At 35.2% G+C, this 17,964-nt stretch overlaps 2 protein-coding genes and 2 non-coding genes across 11 annotated transcripts; 2 read left to right on the forward strand and 2 right to left on the reverse strand.

Annotated features, from left to right (window-relative positions):
• The first annotated feature begins 1,646 nt into the window (after positions 1 to 1,646).
• LOC132166899 (uncharacterized) lies at positions 1,647 to 5,494 on the forward strand. The gene is made up of 3 exons (XM_059577755.1): positions 1,647 to 2,164; positions 4,136 to 4,413; positions 4,955 to 5,494. Exons 1-3 carry the CDS (start codon positions 1,921 to 1,923, stop codon positions 5,267 to 5,269), a joined length of 837 nt encoding a protein of 278 aa, XP_059433738.1. The 5' UTR covers positions 1,647 to 1,920; the 3' UTR covers positions 5,270 to 5,494.
• Positions 5,495 to 5,944: 450 nt separating this feature from the next.
• TRNAQ-UUG (transfer RNA glutamine (anticodon UUG)) lies at positions 5,945 to 6,016 on the reverse strand. Its single transcript has one exon. It is a non-coding gene; the product is annotated as a tRNA-Gln (tRNA).
• Positions 6,017 to 6,573: 557 nt separating this feature from the next.
• On the forward strand, positions 6,574 to 6,658 carry TRNAM-CAU (transfer RNA methionine (anticodon CAU)). The gene is given in 2 exon segments: positions 6,574 to 6,611; positions 6,623 to 6,658. It is a non-coding gene; the product is annotated as a tRNA-Met (tRNA).
• Positions 6,659 to 7,338: 680 nt separating this feature from the next.
• LOC132192272 (filament-like plant protein) lies at positions 7,339 to 13,169 on the reverse strand. 8 transcript variants are annotated; one of them, XM_059607561.1, is made up of 6 exons: positions 13,081 to 13,169; positions 12,836 to 12,967; positions 11,881 to 12,005; positions 10,081 to 10,300; positions 8,066 to 9,360; positions 7,339 to 7,933 (listed from the first exon to the last, which is right to left on the reverse strand). In XM_059607561.1, the coding sequence occupies exons 3-6, from the start codon at positions 11,989 to 11,991 to the stop codon at positions 7,535 to 7,537; spliced, it is 2,025 nt and encodes a 674-aa protein (XP_059463544.1). In that variant the 5' UTR covers positions 11,992 to 12,005; positions 12,836 to 12,967; positions 13,081 to 13,169; the 3' UTR covers positions 7,339 to 7,534. The 8 variants fall into 8 exon arrangements, with proteins under 8 accessions (XP_059463544.1, XP_059463552.1, XP_059463568.1 ...); XM_059607569.1 differs by lacking the exon at positions 13,081 to 13,169 and adding an exon at positions 12,423 to 12,520 and having other exon boundaries at positions 12,836 to 13,038; XM_059607585.1 differs by lacking the exon at positions 13,081 to 13,169 and adding an exon at positions 12,423 to 12,520 and having other exon boundaries at positions 11,881 to 12,040; positions 12,836 to 13,038.
• Between the last annotated feature and the right edge of the window lie 4,795 nt (positions 13,170 to 17,964).

Genomic DNA, 17,964 nt, shown 5'->3' on the forward strand with positions numbered 1-17,964 from the left:
TTTTAATTTTTGCAATCCACCTCCACAAAGTTTCAATTTTTTTCAATTCAATCAATATTATCCCAAAATTCCCATATTACCCATAATTTTTATTTTTTTATGAAAAAATAAATAAATTTAGAGCTGCAAAAATGGCCAGATGGCCAAAGAGCCACCCCGAATATTTTTTAAATTTTTTTATAAAAAAATAAAAAATAAATAAAAATTAGGGGCAATATGAAAAGTTTTTGATGCAATTGGTCAAATTGTAAAAATTTGAAACTCTGGGAGGGTGAATTACAAAAATTAAAACTTTAGTGTTTGAATTGAAAAACGCTGTCAACTTTAAGAGGGTAAACTGTAATTTTTCTCTCAATAAATTATAATGCCATTTTATCATTGGGCTTGAGTTCCGATATTTTTGGGCATGGAGGATCTTTCGAAGACACCGTCATCTTATATCGTTATTTATTAAAACAATATATCACATCAGATCGTGACATCGCACTTGAGAACCAAATTTTTTTAAAAACCTTATGATTTCTACCTCCTTCCTTCCTACTTTTGTGAATGATGGTTTGGTACTGCATTAAAGCTTTCAATGCTTTTTCATCATTAACTCCCAGTCACTATCCGCAATTGGATGGAGATTTCTTGTATTTAATGCCTAAAATTTTAGATGGTGCTCGATCTACCTAACCCTAAACAACTTAAGTTATAGATTATGCAACCCCTCTTCTCTTAGGTTGCCTAGATTTCAAAAATTCAGATAAACTAATCATAGAAGATCCCAATCCCTTACACCCCTTGATGACAAAGAGTTTTTTTGGTTTAAAGATTTTATAGTGTAGTGGTATTTTTCTTTATATATCTTAGAAGAAAATTTAAGGCTTAACTCACTGGTAGTGGAATTTATGGGAATTTCATCTATAAAAAAGTTTATGGGGAAAAGAGGTATTTCATCCATCCTTTGAAGGAAAAGCAAAGAAAATCTCTTTCCCTCACATGAATTCACTTTGAAAATATTAAGGTTTGTTACACATATGCATGGGCCTATGATTGAATACATGCATATTTATTGCATTCTGTTGAATAAATCATTTAGATTTTCTTATAAACATTATTATAAATAGAAAAAAAAATGTAAAATTAGTTCATGTAGTTTACATGATTTGCAATTAACTAATTGTAGTATCAAAATGAACTCAAAGGTTCTCGAGGTATGCCAAAAAAATAATTTAATCCCTACAGTCAAATTATGTTCACTAACTTAATAAATTTTGATAGCGTAAAACGTTAGAACCAATAAAATTATGATACTTGTCCTATTTAAATTAGTGTCACACTAACGGAATATATTAAATTAGTGGACGAAATTTGACTATAAAACTAAATTATTTTTTTGGCATACTTCAAAGACCTCATTTTGATATCAGATGGAGCTAATTGTAAATCAAGTAAACCACAATGACTAATTTATATTTTTTCCTTATAAATATCACCAAATATAAATTAATAAAAAAAAAATTTCCATGACGATAAAGACCAATTTAATAAACTCATAAGATTAACGGTTTGATTCACTTTTTTTTTTTTTTTTTAATATCTTCATTAATATTAATATATGAAACATAAAATTTTATTGGATAACCAAAGCAACTCAAAATCTTCCCTTACTATTCCTACAAAGCCAAAAATTGTGTCTCCCTGCTGCTTGCCCGAGAAGTCTACAAGAGTTGGGTCGGCAATCGGCATCTGGTATTCGGTTCGGGACGGGTCTCGTGGACAACCCAGTGACCCACTACAAGTTTGCGGGTATTGGAAGCAAAAGCAATCCTTTTCGGTCGGCGACGAACTGAATATTTGAATCCCCAAGAAAATCAGTGGCTGGCTGCCTTTGTGTACAGCGTGGCCAGAGAAAGGGAGAGATAAGAGCGAGTGATGGCTAGAACAGCGCAAAATGAGAACAAAGCGGGGATTTTCTTCTTGGCTACCCTGGTGCTTTGGTTCGTGTCGGTTTGGTTCGAAATAGTTTTCAACAAGCGCAAGGAGCTGCTGTGTGTCATCGCTGGCTGTTGCTTTTACCAAGCGGCCAACCGGGTCATCCGCTTTTGGCTCTCTCGGGACCCTCTCTTCGTTAACACCTCCGTTTCTCTCCTCCACTCCTCCATCACCTCCGTCTCTGGTTCGTTTATTTCCAATCATTCACCTTCTCTTCGTTTCTTATTCTGGGTTTTGTTCCATATCTTGAATTGGGGTTTTTCCCTTCTTGGTATTGTCAATGCTAGTGATGAGTTATTGTTATTTCTGCTCCTGATATTTATGTGTGCTAAAGAGTGGTTTGTATTGTTTGTATTGTTGTGGTGGTAATTCTCTTTTCTAGAATTATGCATGTCCGGTAGGAATCCAGTTAGTATCCTTTGAAAATTGTTTGGAATTACGAGTCTATGCCCCTTCCTATGTTGGCATGCTTGTTGAACGCATGGTTTGGAAAATTCTTCTGATACAAATCCCATATTGGCAATACCCAATTAATGCAGCATCATGTTCAATGTTGTTATAGCAACCTTTTCAACATTCATTATTTCTTATTTTTTATATATGGATTCCTCGTCGACTCTTCCCCTCGATCCTTTTATCTTGGGCATCAGGTGTCCAAGTAACAGAATATTTTCTATAAATTAGGGTGAGGAAAGTATATGCACCATCAAGAGATGACAACTAAAAGCTCTTGTTATGCGTTCTAAGAGTGAGGATCTCAACACATGCTCCTCCAAGCTAGAAGGACTAGGTGATTATACTAAGGTGGAGTTGTTGGCTTTGTAGGAATATTAAGGGAGGGTGTGCACCTTGGTTTCTTTCACATGTTGGTTGAGAGTGTCTTTGCTTCTTTCATTTATTTGGCCGCATTGGTTTTATCCAGGTCTTGGAGGCAGGCCAATCTTATGCTGAGATTTTAAATCTTAACTTCCTTTTACTCATAATCTTTTTATATGTCAGCCGATGATTAATGTGATTTCCTAGTTAGGAGGAGGTGTTGTCAGTTGTCCCTTGAAGAATTTTTGGCTTTTATTTTTTTCTTTATACAGAGTTACTACTTGGTAAGTCTTAGCTTGGTCATCATTGTGAGGCAGCCAGAACATGGTTCTGTGGAGCTATGGAATGTTGACAATTGAGCTTCATCAAGGTTACTTGTCCAAAAAAAAAAAAATTGAGGTTCATCAAGGTTCAGATGATGGGGTGCTTTAAACATGTAAAGCGGTGAAGTTGGTGTATCGAGGAAATCCATAAATGGGAATTTGTTTGAACACTTTTCTGTAATAGATATCTTGATCAAAAACTGATTTTTAGGACTCTTCTGGGGCAGGGAGGTGGTCTTGCCTTCTAAATAAACTTACTGGTCTTGAGATAAAAATAAAAAACTGATTCAGAGATCAGTAAGTAAATTAAGTGATGAATGTCCCCTCGAAAAGATGGATTTTCTAACCTAGACAAACAATTTGGGCTGGAGGGAGTTTCTCTTTACCCCTCACACTACCATATTCAAGTTTTCAAACTAGAGGTGGGGAGAATTGTTACATTTTGAAACAGGTGTTGACTGTCGAGTTTAGCTTGGTTATCTTCTGGGTAGCTGTTGTTGGTTATCCCTTAGTTGTAGCTTTCAGGTCCATATGTGCATGTTTGCTGAAGATATACACGAATATAGGTTTCATACCTTTATTCAGTCATGCAGGCATATAAATATTAGAATTAGCTGACAAAGAGTTTTAGTATATGTACACTTGTCAAAGCTTGTTTATGATTTATACTTTGGCTGCTATTGGTTGTTAGACTTAAAAAATTAGGCTATCCTATAAATAAAATTCCATCCCCCTGATGTTTTGGTCAAGTAAGTATCTCAAAGGCTTTCTTCAGGAGATGCTGGCTAAGAGGTGTAAAGAATTTTGTTTAGTTTCTAAGTTTCCTTTGTCTTGGTTTGCGGGTTCTCCTAAGTGTTTCTGAAATGTACATTTTGATTTTTCGCTCTTATAATTTCAGATACTCATATACTCTACTGCAAATTGTGTTGTCTTAGACATTTTCGCTCGTTCTGAATTTGAGTTTTCATGTCTTTGTATTCTTAGTAATTTCAATTTTTTGTTTATCTCCTCTGCAGTGGTATTCATTTTGGTTAATGAGTGGTTAAAAAATGGATCAAATGGAATGTTTGAGCACTCACAGCTGTTTGGGGGTACTTGGCCATGGGCATATCCTGCTTTGTGTTTCTCATGTGGTTACTTTGCATATGATCAGTTGGATATGCTGCATTACCAGTTATACAGTGGTCGGATCCCTGCCATCTTAGTCCATCATCTAATACTCCTAATATGCTTCACTCTTGCTTTATATCGAAATGTCACCATCAACTACCTTATTCTCACTCTCATTTGTGAGGTATGTTTCTTTTTCTTCCCAAAAGTTCTTTCCTGTCTCTATGCAATTGTTTTTCCCTTTTCCCCATCTATATTCCTTTTGTTTAAGTATTTCCAGTTTCTCGTTTGAACTAGTATTATGGTAATGTAAATGTTGAATTGGCTTAGGCATAGATAGTGGATTATAACGTCTAGATGTTTACATTGTACCCAAGGTGAGAATCAGATCTCATAGGATGAAGTGTTTGCTCAAACAACTTGAAGAACCCTAATACTTCAAATTTTTTATTGTGGTGTAAATCTAGTGTTTGTGTTCTGTATAGTTAGTGATCTTTAAAACATGCAAAATTTTCAGATAACCAAGCCATTAGGTAAAGTCTGTGTGCTTTGCATACACACACAAGTCATGAAAAGTGGTATCCCAATTTCTTTATTTAATTTTTTTCATGGCAAAGGCTTCAATATCCATTTATCAACAAGGTGTTGGGCAATTCAATATTAGCCCTAGCCTATGTGTACCATTGATATAACTGAAGGTGAAATCTGTTCTGATGATATTGCAGCTGCATTCGATATTTCTGCACGTGAGGAAAGTAAGACGAATGACTGGTATTCGTGATGCCAAGAGCAAAATTGTAAAGTTAGAATGGGTGCTTAATTGGCTCACTTTCTTTTTAGCAAGGGTTGTATCCCACATTCTCATCACCGCCAAGCTCATCAGAGATGCTCATAAGTTCGGACGAGGCGTCGAGCTGCCGCTTGCCTTATTCGGGATGGCCGGAATGAACTTGCTTAATATTTTCCTTGGCATTGATCTTTTCAATGCTTTCAGGAAAGAGAAGAATTCCCAGGCAAATGGTCGTCGCCATCATGAATGACAGAAAGAAGGGTAAAAAGGGTTATATAATATATACTGTATCTTATGTTCAACCATTTGTTATCTTCATTTTGCATAGGAAGTTGTCAGCAAAGAATGAAATTCATTGAGAAAGAAATTAGCCATGTATATTTATCTTAGAGAGATGAAAAAGATTTATTTTTCCTTTCGGCATCTACTAATAACGCAGATAATATGGTCAATTATTATATGTTTTGAAGATCTACGATCAAAATCTCAAAGATTCTTAAAAAGCTAATGAGTCCAATACAGTATATCATCTCATGATGTCTCTAAAAGTTTTTCTACATGGGGATCTACATGAAAGGAAAATTATGAGTATTAAGGATGTGTATGTAGGTCGAAGAAGGCCTTGTATGGCTTGAAATAATCGGATTTAAAAGTTCTTATTTTATGCTCATACTAAATAAAAATAATTAAATGGTCTTTAGCCGCTTTACACCTTCAAGTCCTTTGAATATGCGAAATTCCTGGCGTTACACGTGGCTTACTTCTGGCCATTGGTGACAAATCTGCATCTTCGTCTGTTTAAAGGGATAGGAACAAAAAACAAACCAAACAAAACAGTTGGCAACCCCGGTTGGCCTCTACATTTGTTCAAACAATTGAATGGAAATCTAGGTAAAGGAGAAAAAGAAGAAAACGAGACAAAAAGAGGTCTCACCGGGAGTCGAACCCAGGTCGCTGGATTCAAAGTCCAGAGTGCTAACCACTACACCATGAAACCTTCATGTTTCTCGACATTTTAGAGTCAAACTAAAATAGTGATCCTCTTGAAACATAATGTAGATTTCTTTTGGGGCTTACAAATTATGAGGAGAATGGATCATTGTGAAATGTACGACAATAAAAGGTGAAGAGGAAAAAAAAAACAAAAAATTGCCTTGTACCCAAATCCACAGAGGGTAGCAAAGAGTCCAATCAATACAATGTAGGTAATTGTGTTGGACAAGGATCTTTTGTAGCAAGGGTTTATGAGAGAAGCTCTTAAGTTATTATGCCTCCTCTTTTATGGACAAAACAGGGAATTTGGATCAACCTATATATGCTGCCCAATTGAACAAACCAACAATGTAAAAGTACCTGCTTCTTCGAATTAGTTGGGTTTGACAACGTGTTTTAATGTCACTTAAAGGTGAATATATTTTTTAGAAGTATATTTTGATGAGCTCCACATTTGAAAATGTATTTTCTATTTAGACATGAGCTTATTTTGGAAAAAATTTAAATAAATGTAGAGTCCTTTTACATTTAAATATTTTTTGTGTGGTCAAATACCAAAACGGGGTGGTGGCGCAGTTGGCTAGCGCGTAGGTCTCATAGCTTCTGAGTTATCCTGAGGTCGAGAGTTCGAGCCTCTCTCACCCCAAATATATTTTTTCCTCCTCCGTCAATGTTATGCTAGCAAATTGTTTTTCTCCATATTTTCCTATAAACTTAATAGATTAACCATTAAATTTGTCGGAGAGAAATGTTAAGGATCAATAAATTTATCATATTTGGCTCATATTTTCCTACAAATTTAACAAATCAATAATTAGACTTATGAGATCCATCTTGACTTATTTGGATCTACATATAAGTCTACAAATCTAGTGGTTAATTTATAAGATGAGATGTGTCAAATATAGAAAAAAAATATTGGTCCCCAAGGGCTAGCTCAATCGACTATGAACCACGCATCATGAAGCGAAAATCACTAGTTCAAATCCCCCTTCCTTTTCCTTTGTGTGTACATGTCAAAAAAACAAAAATATTGACTCATAAGTCATAACATTTTTTTTTTGTGGGCTCTACATTGACTTTGTGTGCATTCGATATAAAGCCAAAAATCTAATAATTGATTTTTAACATAAAAAATGAGAAAAATATGAGAGAAAAAAAATATTAACACCAATTTTTTTTTTTTTTTTCTTTTTGTTTTCCAACTTCTTTTTGTATCTTCCTACAACTTATAACCTGATAAAGCTGAAGTGGATACGCCAGGGCCAGGCAAGAATACTTCGCTGAGATTAAATATAGACACATAACCAAAACAAAAGCACAATATAAGTGAACATAACCAGAGGAATTGTTTGAAATTTCAGATTTCATAGAACCCTGCTCATGTGAAACAAAATCAAACTAATTCTTTTGCCGCTGATTAATCAGCAATGTAATCAGCAGCTTTCAAATGGAAAAGAATCCTAAGCTCTCAACTCTCTACAACTGAGAAACCAATTACACCTTGTTTTGTATATCCTCACTAAATTTCTAGTCGTACCCCACTCTTGGTGCGAGAGAAAAATTTCGCAAACCCGTTTCGATTCTTCTCAGAGCTGACATGATTTGACAATGCAGCAGATGAAGAGGAAGATGGGGGTGAGTTCTCTTCAGTTTTCTTTGTTAAAGGACCAGAACTTTCATCAGCAATTTTTGAAGAGTCGGCAACTACTCTTTTAGGTGAATATGTTTCATTAGAATGCAACTTCCACGGTTCTCCATCCGCTTTGGGAATCAGTGGTGTGGCTGCAGATATCTCTGGTAGGTTGGGAGTGTCAATCAAGAAGTCTTCCAGTGTCGCTAGAGATTTCAGTTGATTCCCAAGAGACGCTATCGTTTTCTGGCACTCTGCAAGTTTTCCAGCAGCCACAGCTAGATCCTCCTGAGATTCACAAAATCTTGTAATTGTTATATGAAGGAAACATAACATTTGTCTCTAATGCCTCCAGCAAACAAATGATAGAAGTAAAAACATGCAATGTATAGTAGATAGCAAGAGTTAGCGATGACTGACCTCCTTTATCTTAAATTCACCATTTGAGCTTGCAGTTTTCTGAAGTTCAATTTCCTGCCTCTTTCTTGATAGCTCTTCTTCTAATTTCCGACACTTACCTGCAATTTCTGCTGACAAAGCCTTCTCTTTTTGAACCTCCACTTCTAAACATTCAACTTTGGCAGCCATGGTCGTGGCTTCTGCTTCCATGCTAGAGAGTCTAGAATCAACAACTTGCTTTTTTTCTTTTGCAATATTTAGCTCTCTTTGCAACTCCTCCAACTTCATTTCTGCCTCCTTCATCTGAAGTTGAGATGTCTCAATACAGTCTTGACTAGTAATTAGAGCAATCTCCAGTTCAGTTTTCTGTGCTTCCATCTTTTCTAATGTCTCTTCTAATTCAGCTATCCGACGACTCATGGTTCCAAGCTCGGTTCTCAGGGAACTTTCTACATTATTGGTTTGATTGGAAACCTCTGATGCAAGGCAATGGCTTCCATTCTTGGTTTCAGGCAGTGCAGCAAGTCGTTCCATTTCAAGAAAATCATCCATAAGATCGATATGCACAGAAGAGGCTGGGAGATTCCTTTTAACAGCCTTCTCATTTTTGAATTGATCAAGCTCTGCAATTAGGGCAGACGCCCATGTGTCAGAGCAACTAGACTCACACTTGTTTGGCTCTGAGCTACTCATCTTGCGGGTATTAACCTCTCCCAAGCTAAGCCTCTCCTCGCTCTCTGATTGACTATCTGTGAGAGATTCAACACAAATTGAGGAGGCAGTAACAGATTTATGATCAGTAACCGGGGATGATTTGGAAGCCATTGATTTTAGCCTCCGGCACTCAGCCTCAAGCTTGGCCACCTTCTTTATGCTCTCCAAATGTTGCTTGCTGGCCATCTCAGCTGCTTGGGTACTCAAGTCTCTCTCAATTGTCCGGATTTCCAACTCTTCAGATTGAGATTGGAGCTCAAGTTTGAGAGCTGAGTTCTCTCTCTCTAAATATTCAATTCTATGGCAAAGTTCAGGATCAGCATTGGCAGGAGAATCAGATTCAGCAGCTTCTGCTTTGCTCTGGAGCTCAAGAATCTGGTTCTCAAGTTTGAGTCTAGTGGTTTCCCACTCACGGGTTTTCTTCACCACAGCTTCATCGATCTTTTGTTCGTGCTCCTCTCTTGATTGTCTTAGCTGCCGAACAAGCTCTTTGATAGCCCCATCAAGATGGCTTACCCGATCTTCAAGCACCAAGTTTTGCTGAACTGCAGACTCAAATTGTTGCTTTAGAACAACCACTTCATTTTCAGCCTTCTCCCAACCTATAATTATATTGTAATGAAAGAAATATTATTAAAGATGCAAAGTGTACAGCAATCATTACCATGTTTGGTAGAGATTTGCAAAAACATTTTTTATACAGACTGTTACAAGAATATGGTCCTAAAAAGAGTACTAGTTTATTATAATATTTCAATAAGGAAGGTTGTACTCCACGTAGGGTAAGTAGAATAATTATTTATGATTTCAATAAGGAGTAATACTCCATTGCTATTTTTAGAGTCAGTAGGAGATCTTTCTAGATTCTCCTAGTTTGGGTAGTATAGGGAATTATTCTCCTAGTATGGGAAGTATTAGTAGTCAGAGTCCTATGGGGATTTGTCTTTGTTTTGTAACTCTATTTAAACCCCACAGTTGGGTGAATGAAGGCATGCAAAAGTTTATTCCTCAAACCTTGCGTTTTTGAAGAGGCTAATGATCCTCTTACAAATCCTACCGCTAATTCTCTAATTAGCAAAAATAGGCAAGAAGAAGAGGCTGGATCCAGCTTCGTTCTCGTCTTGGTTGAGAGGCGAGTTACACGATCGGTTACAAATTCTCATAACACAGACTTTGAATTCATGCAAGCTACTAGGTTTGAAACATTAGGGGCACAAATCCATTGCAACTGAGTGCTGTAACCAAACACAGTACTGTGGTTGGTTGTTGTGAGGATAAGAAAAGGCAGAGATACTTCCATGCATCATGTATTTGAGTACTACCTGCAACAGCTTCCTCTGCAACTTTGGCATGCTGCCTCGCCAAGTCATCTTTGGCACTAACATTCACAAGAGCTGCGGACAACTTCTCCATCAGGCTTTTCACACTATCATTAACATCTTTCTTTGATGAACCATCATCAACATCTTCGGCACTTGCCACAGCTTTTGATGTGACTTCAGGTGATTGAGTATTATCATTAGGAGATGACTTGAATGTCTCCTGGGTCAACAATGAGACATTGGATAAAACAATGTTTTGATTTCAAGCAAACTCACCCACAATTCAATTCTATGTTAAGAGGAAAGGGAAGAACACAAGTTTTTAACTGATTTCAGGAAATCAGGAAACAGTATGCAAACTTGAAATTTTATAACAGCTCAGATTGGAGTGACTGGCCTGTGAGGCCATGCATTTGTGCAATTCAAATCCACTTATTTATTGCCTCTGCTGCAATGAGGCCATGGATTCAAATCTGTTCACAAGACAATAATTACAAAGAAAGAGAGAGAGAAGTAAACCATAACCCTGGCATCTAGAATTAGCAATGTAAATGACGACCCTGCCTTAAAACAAGGTTGTTACATAGAGGGCAGACAATGCCAAGGATGCATTTAGGATTAACTTCACTTTTTCGAATTTTGGACATCTGAGCGTACTAGGCTTAGTTGGCTACATCTCTTGCTTATTTGGCTATGTTTACTGGCTTTGAGCATTCCTATTATATGCCTCTCTTCTTTCTTTCTTTCTTTTTTTTTTTAACTGGAATCCTGCTGGGATCTGTTTAACATCATGGACTTTCATAATTTCATCACAGAACACAACCATGTCAATAAATCTGCACCACATGCCCAGCTAATAGCGCCTCAAACTCCTGCCAATCAAAGCTTAGTTGTTTGAACTGCCATGGGTAACACTTAGGCTTTTGAATTACCCTTTTGCAACTCCCAACACGAATTATATTAGTAGCTTTACATGATGAATAATGGTCCCAATATTCAATGACTGGAGAGCAACTATCATCTCTAGAGCTCAGTAAAACCAACCTTCCTTGTTGCTCTGACAGGGTTTGTCAACATATGAAAAATCAACAAGAGGTAATGCTGCCTAGGAAGCAGACTAGATATTATACAAGATACTCCCAAATGCAATTAAACATTGCACAGTTATGGATTCACAACTTTTGTTGCAAAGCTATATATATTGGAAAACACAAGTTGCGAATCAACTCGCTATAATCTGATGTCTTAGACATAAGATAAACTTCTTCATTCAAGATAATTAATCAGCGGGGACAGCCTGAGAAAGAGTGGCCTGCTCATGCATGTTAGAGGAAATTTAGTTATGCTGAAAGAAATGGGAGGGGGACTTCAAAGAGGTTGGACAAGCAACCAAGTACCAACACTTTTTATAACTGCAAGATACTCATATTTCCTTTTTGAGATCAGACGACACTCAATTGGACGGTTAGAAAGTCAGCAAAGAACCATGTTGAGCTTTTGAAAAAAAAATTCTTAAAAATTTATCTGTAGAGCAGGTTCACATGGTAAAAGGTTGATGCCCAAATTTTTCATAATGGTAAAAATCAGAAGCAGAATGTCACACTTCCGAAATGTCAGCGAAACTTGAAACATTGCATAAATGTTTAAGTGATTTAGAGAAAAGAATAGTTTCTAACAAAAAGAAAAAATGGAGTGCAGAGATACAGAGGTTTCTGTGGTCATTATCAGTTAAAGGCTTTGAAGCTTCCTAGAAGTCAAATGTAACACAAATTTTGTTGTAGTGAGGATTCAGCTGCATACCTGATCATCAGAGTATCTCTCTGAATGCGAAGATATCGAACCTGAACTCTCAGTTTCGCCCGTGCTTTTGTCAGAAGACTTCCTCTTCCACAACCATTTCTTTTTTTCCATTGCGAGGTACAATACTGTAACATCAACAAGCACATTACAAACCGTTCATCTGCACACACATTTACACCACTTTTCAACAGGTCACTAAAATCCTATTGTAAGATCCTCCTAAAAATTGTAGGAGAAAACAAAGAACACATCAAATGGATATAGAAAAGCATCCCCGCCCTTTATTGTTAGTAACAAAACTCCCACCAGAATAAAGCCTTTGAAAAGCAGAAATACACATCCACCAACAAACTAAAAACAATTCACACAAAAAAGATGACGTGGCTTATCATTCTTTCAGCTTTGCTTCAAATCCACCCCAGGACCATCCAAACCCAACAACAAAAATATATGACATCCCAACAACCAAAATGGGTTCTCTCTAAGTTTAAAAAACCCAATTGGTACTTTACGAGAGCAGGGTAGAAAACACAGAGACATACATCTAGAAGATGAAAACGTTTCGAGCTTTTATTCACGCTTAACACCTTCAATGGCTCCTGAAACGCCCTCAAGCTGGGAAATCGCCAGAAACCCAGTACTAGAATCACAAAATGAGAACTTCCCAACTGTTAAAACTAACAAAATTTGCCAAAACATGAAGAAGATAATTAAAAACTAATGAAACAGTGGCTGGAAATAAAACGAAAAACCCAGAAATGAGCAACAAAATTTCTAAATTTCCAATCAAAAAGATCCCAAACATGAGTGACCCATCAAAGCTAAAAAGCCCAAAATCCTACTAGCTTTACCGATGACGCAACAAATTAACCAATAATTTTTCTTGATATACACATCATATTCAAATATTTTTAAGAAGTAGCTAATTAGAAGGAGCAAGACCCAGATCAAATACCTTTGACTGGGAGATTAGACAGCAACCAGTCATCAATGATTAATGAAAGAAACCAATAGATAGGTTCAGTTCAGACTTGAGATTTAAGATTGCAGAAACATGATGGCAGCATTTAATAGCAACAAAATGACTCTGCAAAAAAAACTGTTGAATGTCAGTGGGTTTTCAAATATATAGAAACAAACTGAGTAGCAGAGCAGATTTATAAATGGGGTTTCCTCTATTCCTTGGTTTTTCACTTTTACCTTTTTTTTTCCTTCCTTTTCCAAATATGAAAAAAAGAGGATCCGCATGTGACTGTCGATGTGAAGTTCAAGAATTGATAGACTGAGTGAGACCTCAAAATGCCCACTTTTTCAGCTTTTCTATTTTGAAAACTTATTACAATCGATTTTTTTTTTTTAATTTTTGAAAACTGAGCTGCCCTTATTGAATTATTCCCGCCCTTGGATTAGGGATTATGGATTTTTCAATTAATTAATTAGTGCAATTTTCTTTGTTGCAGAGAGCTCTGTCTCTCCACTCTCTCTCTCCTCAGCTTTTCAAAAAAGTGCTTTTATATTCTTTGTCTCGGCATGGTGACGGGATCTTTATATGTGAAGGCGCGGTAGTACTAACCGTGGACTTCCTCTCATGGACGTTGGATTGGTTGCATTTCTCAAGATCTAGACCTCATTTCATGATCGCACGGTAGGGAAAGCGTGAGAGATTAGGACCCGCTTGGTGTATGCGACTTTAAAATGGGTTTTCTACGAACCATCTCATTCAATTTTTATTTTTTATTTTTTAAGCCATCTCATTCAAATTTTAAATTAGAGAAAAAAGGTCATTATTCTTAATGTCATTTTCAGCCATTAGTTTGCTGTAGATTTTAATTTGATGGCTACGTTTTTATTTTCTTGCAATCAATTTCATAATTTACTACTATTTTTTTTTATTTTTTTTATTTTACATGTCCGCATAAGAGGGAGAAGAGGATTTGAACTAGTGACTTTCACTTCATTAAGCGTGGTCCCAGCCGATTGAACTACCTCTCGGGAACTTTTTTTTAAGTACTATATACATTACTTACTATATTTTAAATTTAACTTTGATCGACAAATCTTCTTAAATGTCAGGAGCAAAAAAATGCTAGAGGACCTATCGCGTCACTCTAAAAATGATGTAACTTTTAAAATTACCATTAAATTTATGAATAATCAGTATTAAATTTTGATCAATAAATGATTTTTAAAACCACATCATTTTTTGAGTGACAAGAATGACATAAGAGTGACTTCTAGCAAAATGTTTCGTACAATGCCAAATATACAATTTGAAATCTTCACAACTCAAACATTATCAATGAAGGGATAATTTGTTCCAAAACAAAAAAAAAAATGATTAAACTAAAGAGATAATTCTTCATTTGATTGTTATATCAATTAAGAGATAATTCGTTAAAAGAAAAAGTGTGACTTATAATATTACTCTATTAGGAGTTAATGAGTGCATATAGCCATAAAGAGTAGCATATTTTTTACTATAATTTTTTTATAAATTGACCTAACAATTTAGGTGACATTTTTTTACATCGGCCAATTCGTTGTGAATTGCCACCAATCTATCCACGTGACACTTATTTATATAAAATGTGAATTTTCACACAAATTTCAGAAAAATATAATAAAAACTATAGTACCGTAGGCATTTTTCGGGATATTTTTGGAGAGCTAATACTCCGAAGCTAGGATGGTGGATTGGTAGTATCTAGAATGGTGGTCCAATTTCGTATATTACTTATTATCCGAAGTGGTGGTCCTAAGCTTGACATCTCTTTATTATTGTTGGACCATCATGATTATTTAATACGGTGATGTTTGAATTTTTCGTTGGATCTTTAAATGGAAAGTTATTTCAACTATGATATGTGAATTGACTATATTTCTTTATGCATATAATTACCATATTTGGTGGGATCTTTCTTTCAATAGTTTTAGCTATAAAAAATAAATAATAATAATAATAATAATTACATTCTACAACTTTTGAGCCCAAAAAAAATAAATACAACTTTTTATGTGTCATTGATGTTTTGCCTCTTTTTTATAACATGCATTGGAATATAATTGAACTCTAGATTTCTTCCTTTTTCCTTTTATTTTATTTTTATTTTATTTTATGCTTGGAGTTTGTATATTGTTAAAAATGTATTAAACTTTTTTGAGAAGCTTCACATTTTGTGAAGCTTCCACTCGTTTTGACACTACTCTCAAAGTTTTAAAATTTTTAATTAAGGGTATCAAACTTTTAATTCATTTCAATTACCAAATTCCGGTAGGATTTTTCCGTTAAATCTAGATAGAATTCTCAAAATACACAATTTTTATAAAAAAAAAGGAAATTATATCTAAAATCCTTAGGTAAGCGCGCTTTTATTAAAAACTCTTTTTTTGGAAATTTAGTCCCTGGGTCACTCGAAACTACTAGAAAACTCCCTACCGTCAATTTTTGTTAACTTCCGTTTGTCTACTCAAAATTCATCATTTTATCTGATTAAAATATTATTTTTTTATTAATTTAATTTTTTTTTAAAAAAAATAAAATAAAATAAAAAATTGAAGGAATTGGCCAGGCACCACCCACCCATCCCAGGCCACCCCACCCACCCCCATCCCTCCCAGCAGGGTGTGCAGACCACCCAAACCAGCCATGGGGTGGCTCATGACCGCCCTCCACCAAGGGGTGGTGGAGATTGTCTTCATGACCACCCCATGGGTGGAGGGTGGCCTTGAGCCACCCAAACCCCGAGGGGGGGTGGGTGCTGACCACCTTGGGTTGGGGTGGCCATGGTCCCACCCCTCACCCATGGGGTGGCCTTGAGAGCCACCCGACCACCTGGGTGGAAAGGGGTGGCCATGACCACCCCAAACCCAAACCACACAGGGAGTGACGCCAAGCCACCTAGGGTAACTAGCGACCCTGCTAATTTTTTTTAAATTTTTTTTTTTAATAAGATAAAACGGTGAGTTTTGAGTAGACTAACAGAAGTTAACAAAAATTGACGGTAGAGAGTTTTCTAGTAGTTTCGAGTGACCCAGGGACTAAATTTCCAAAAAAAAATACCCAGGGAGTTTTTAATAAAAGCACTTTTACCTAAGGATTTTAGATATAATTTCCCTAAAAAAAATAAACGTCTAAATCTTTAAAATTTTTTATTTTATTTTTATAATAAAAAAATAAGTATTTTGATAATATTTGACTGAAAATCATAACGAAATGGGGTAATTGAAAGAAATTGAAAGTTTAATACCCTTAATTAAGATTTTTTAAACTTTATGGAGTAATTTTAAAACGTGTAGAAGTTCATAAGGTTTTTTGAAGTTTTTCCTAAGTTTTTTTAATTTTTTTTGTTTTTTTAATTACTTTTACTATTTGAGTTCAAAGTTCAAATGTACAAATTACATGCAACTTTGAAGGAAAGAAATAGCTTGATGGGTTCTTTTTTTTGTTTTTTTTGGACAAGTTATGGTGAGCTAAAAGTAGAGAATTGTTAATTTTGTTTTTTAAGCATTGTCCATTATTACAGAATAAGTCATACATGGATTTCTTGTTAACTCTATGTTTCTTAAGGAGATAGACTTATTACAGATTAAGTCTTGAACAAGTTACTTTTTTTGTTCCTAACCTTTTAACTATGTTTCTTAAGGGCATAGATTTCCTACAAATCGGCCTCTAGATGTGACATGCATATATCTCTTAACATGTAAAATTTATATATATTTTTAATAGCACGTGCTTATTAAATATTTCTTTAATAATATGTGCTTATCAATTTTTTTTTACTAACATTAATAAGAAAACATGTATTTCACATGCTTAAAGAACTTATGTTGCTTTTATAAGTTAGTTTGTAAAAAACTCTTGCAATATAATTTGTAAGGATTTTTTTTTTTTTTTTTCCTGTACGTTTCTTAATTGCCTAATTGCATGTCTGTTTTGGAGACATCCAATGGAATTTTGTTTAACCTAATGGTGATTTATGACGTTTCTAAACCTAACAATCACTTGGTGATCAGCTATCTCATGAGTCATAATCTATATTTTATTTTGTTTCATGTAACGTGTACACGGTGCAGTGTTAATGTATAGTGTTGTCAATCACATCATTTAAAACTTAAGACATTATTCTTCCAACTCTTTTTTAATCTACCATTGGACCTACATATTCAATAGTAAATTTGACAAAAAAGAAATATATATATAGATAGAGTTGGATGGAAAAAAAAAATAACATTTCTCTTAAAATTTTATTTATGATAAATTAATTATTATTATATTTTGATATAATAACAAGAGTGAAAGTCACATATAATACAAACATGAAGCAGAAACCTACTCTTAACTTACAAAGAGATGGTATCCAAAAATTTATATACGCATAGTTATATATATATATATATATATATGTTTGTAGCATTACTCAACGTAGAAGTTGGAACACTTCCGACAACGGCCGCGAATATTATTCGGGCATGCTACTCTTTCTAGCCTTTTCCTTTGTCATTTGATTTTGGGTCGTCGTCTACTGGGATTCTTCTGGTCATTCGATAATTAATTTATGGACACCCGTGACTCTACCCTCTCAGTCACATGTACACTCTCTCAAGTCCTAACATTTACGTCACTGTCTTCTCTTTTCCTCAATTTACGCCACATGTACATGTTTGAATAATACTTGTGATGTTTGTTTTCTAATAGAGAAGTTATTTGTAATATATGGAATGGATGCAACAATCTTCGACTGGAATGGAAGTCCACTATCCAATTTTTAACTTAATTTGGTTAAAGATAATAGGGTATTACTGGAATGAAAGTCTGAGTTTCTGCATGTTAGGTCTACAAGCTCATCGGATAGCCTACCATTCTACTAAGCTCTGTAAATTACTATTTATCTTAAAAGTTTAGAAAAATACTAGAAAATCAAGCAAATGAACCTATAAAAATTTTCAAACTGACGTGGCAGACCGTGAGTGGCATACAAATGAGAGAGAATTGCATTTTTTTTTAAAAAATTTAAAAACATTTATCACGTCAATTTGAAAATTTTTCTGGGTTCATTTGTTTGGCTATTTAACACTTCTCAAAAG

The sequence above is a fragment of the Corylus avellana genome, chromosome ca1 (genome assembly GCF_901000735.1).
Source record: "Corylus avellana chromosome ca1, CavTom2PMs-1.0".
NCBI lineage: Eukaryota > Viridiplantae > Streptophyta > Magnoliopsida > Fagales > Betulaceae > Corylus > Corylus avellana.

What these genes read in the sequence shown, in the direction of transcription:
- LOC132166899 (XM_059577755.1), top strand. Translation starts at nt 1,921, where the DNA reads ATGGCTAGAACAGCGCAAAATGAGAACAAAGCGGGGATTTTCTTCTTG. An exon ending in CTCCATCACCTCCGTCTCTG is followed by an intron (nt 2,165 to 4,135) that starts GTTCGTTTATTT and finishes TCTCCTCTGCAG; the next exon opens with TGGTATTCATTTTGGTTAAT. An exon ending in TTCTCACTCTCATTTGTGAG is followed by an intron (nt 4,414 to 4,954) that starts GTATGTTTCTTT and finishes ATGATATTGCAG; the next exon opens with CTGCATTCGATATTTCTGCA.
- LOC132192272 (XM_059607561.1), bottom strand. Translation starts at nt 11,991, where the DNA reads ATGGAAAAAAAGAAATGGTTGTGGAAGAGGAAGTCTTCTGACAAAAGC. An exon ending in AGAGATACTCTGATGATCAG is followed by an intron (nt 10,301 to 11,880) that starts GTATGCAGCTGA and finishes TTGTTGACCCAG; the next exon opens with GAGACATTCAAGTCATCTCC. An exon ending in TGCAGAGGAAGCTGTTGCAG is followed by an intron (nt 9,361 to 10,080) that starts GTAGTACTCAAA and finishes ATATAATTATAG; the next exon opens with GTTGGGAGAAGGCTGAAAAT.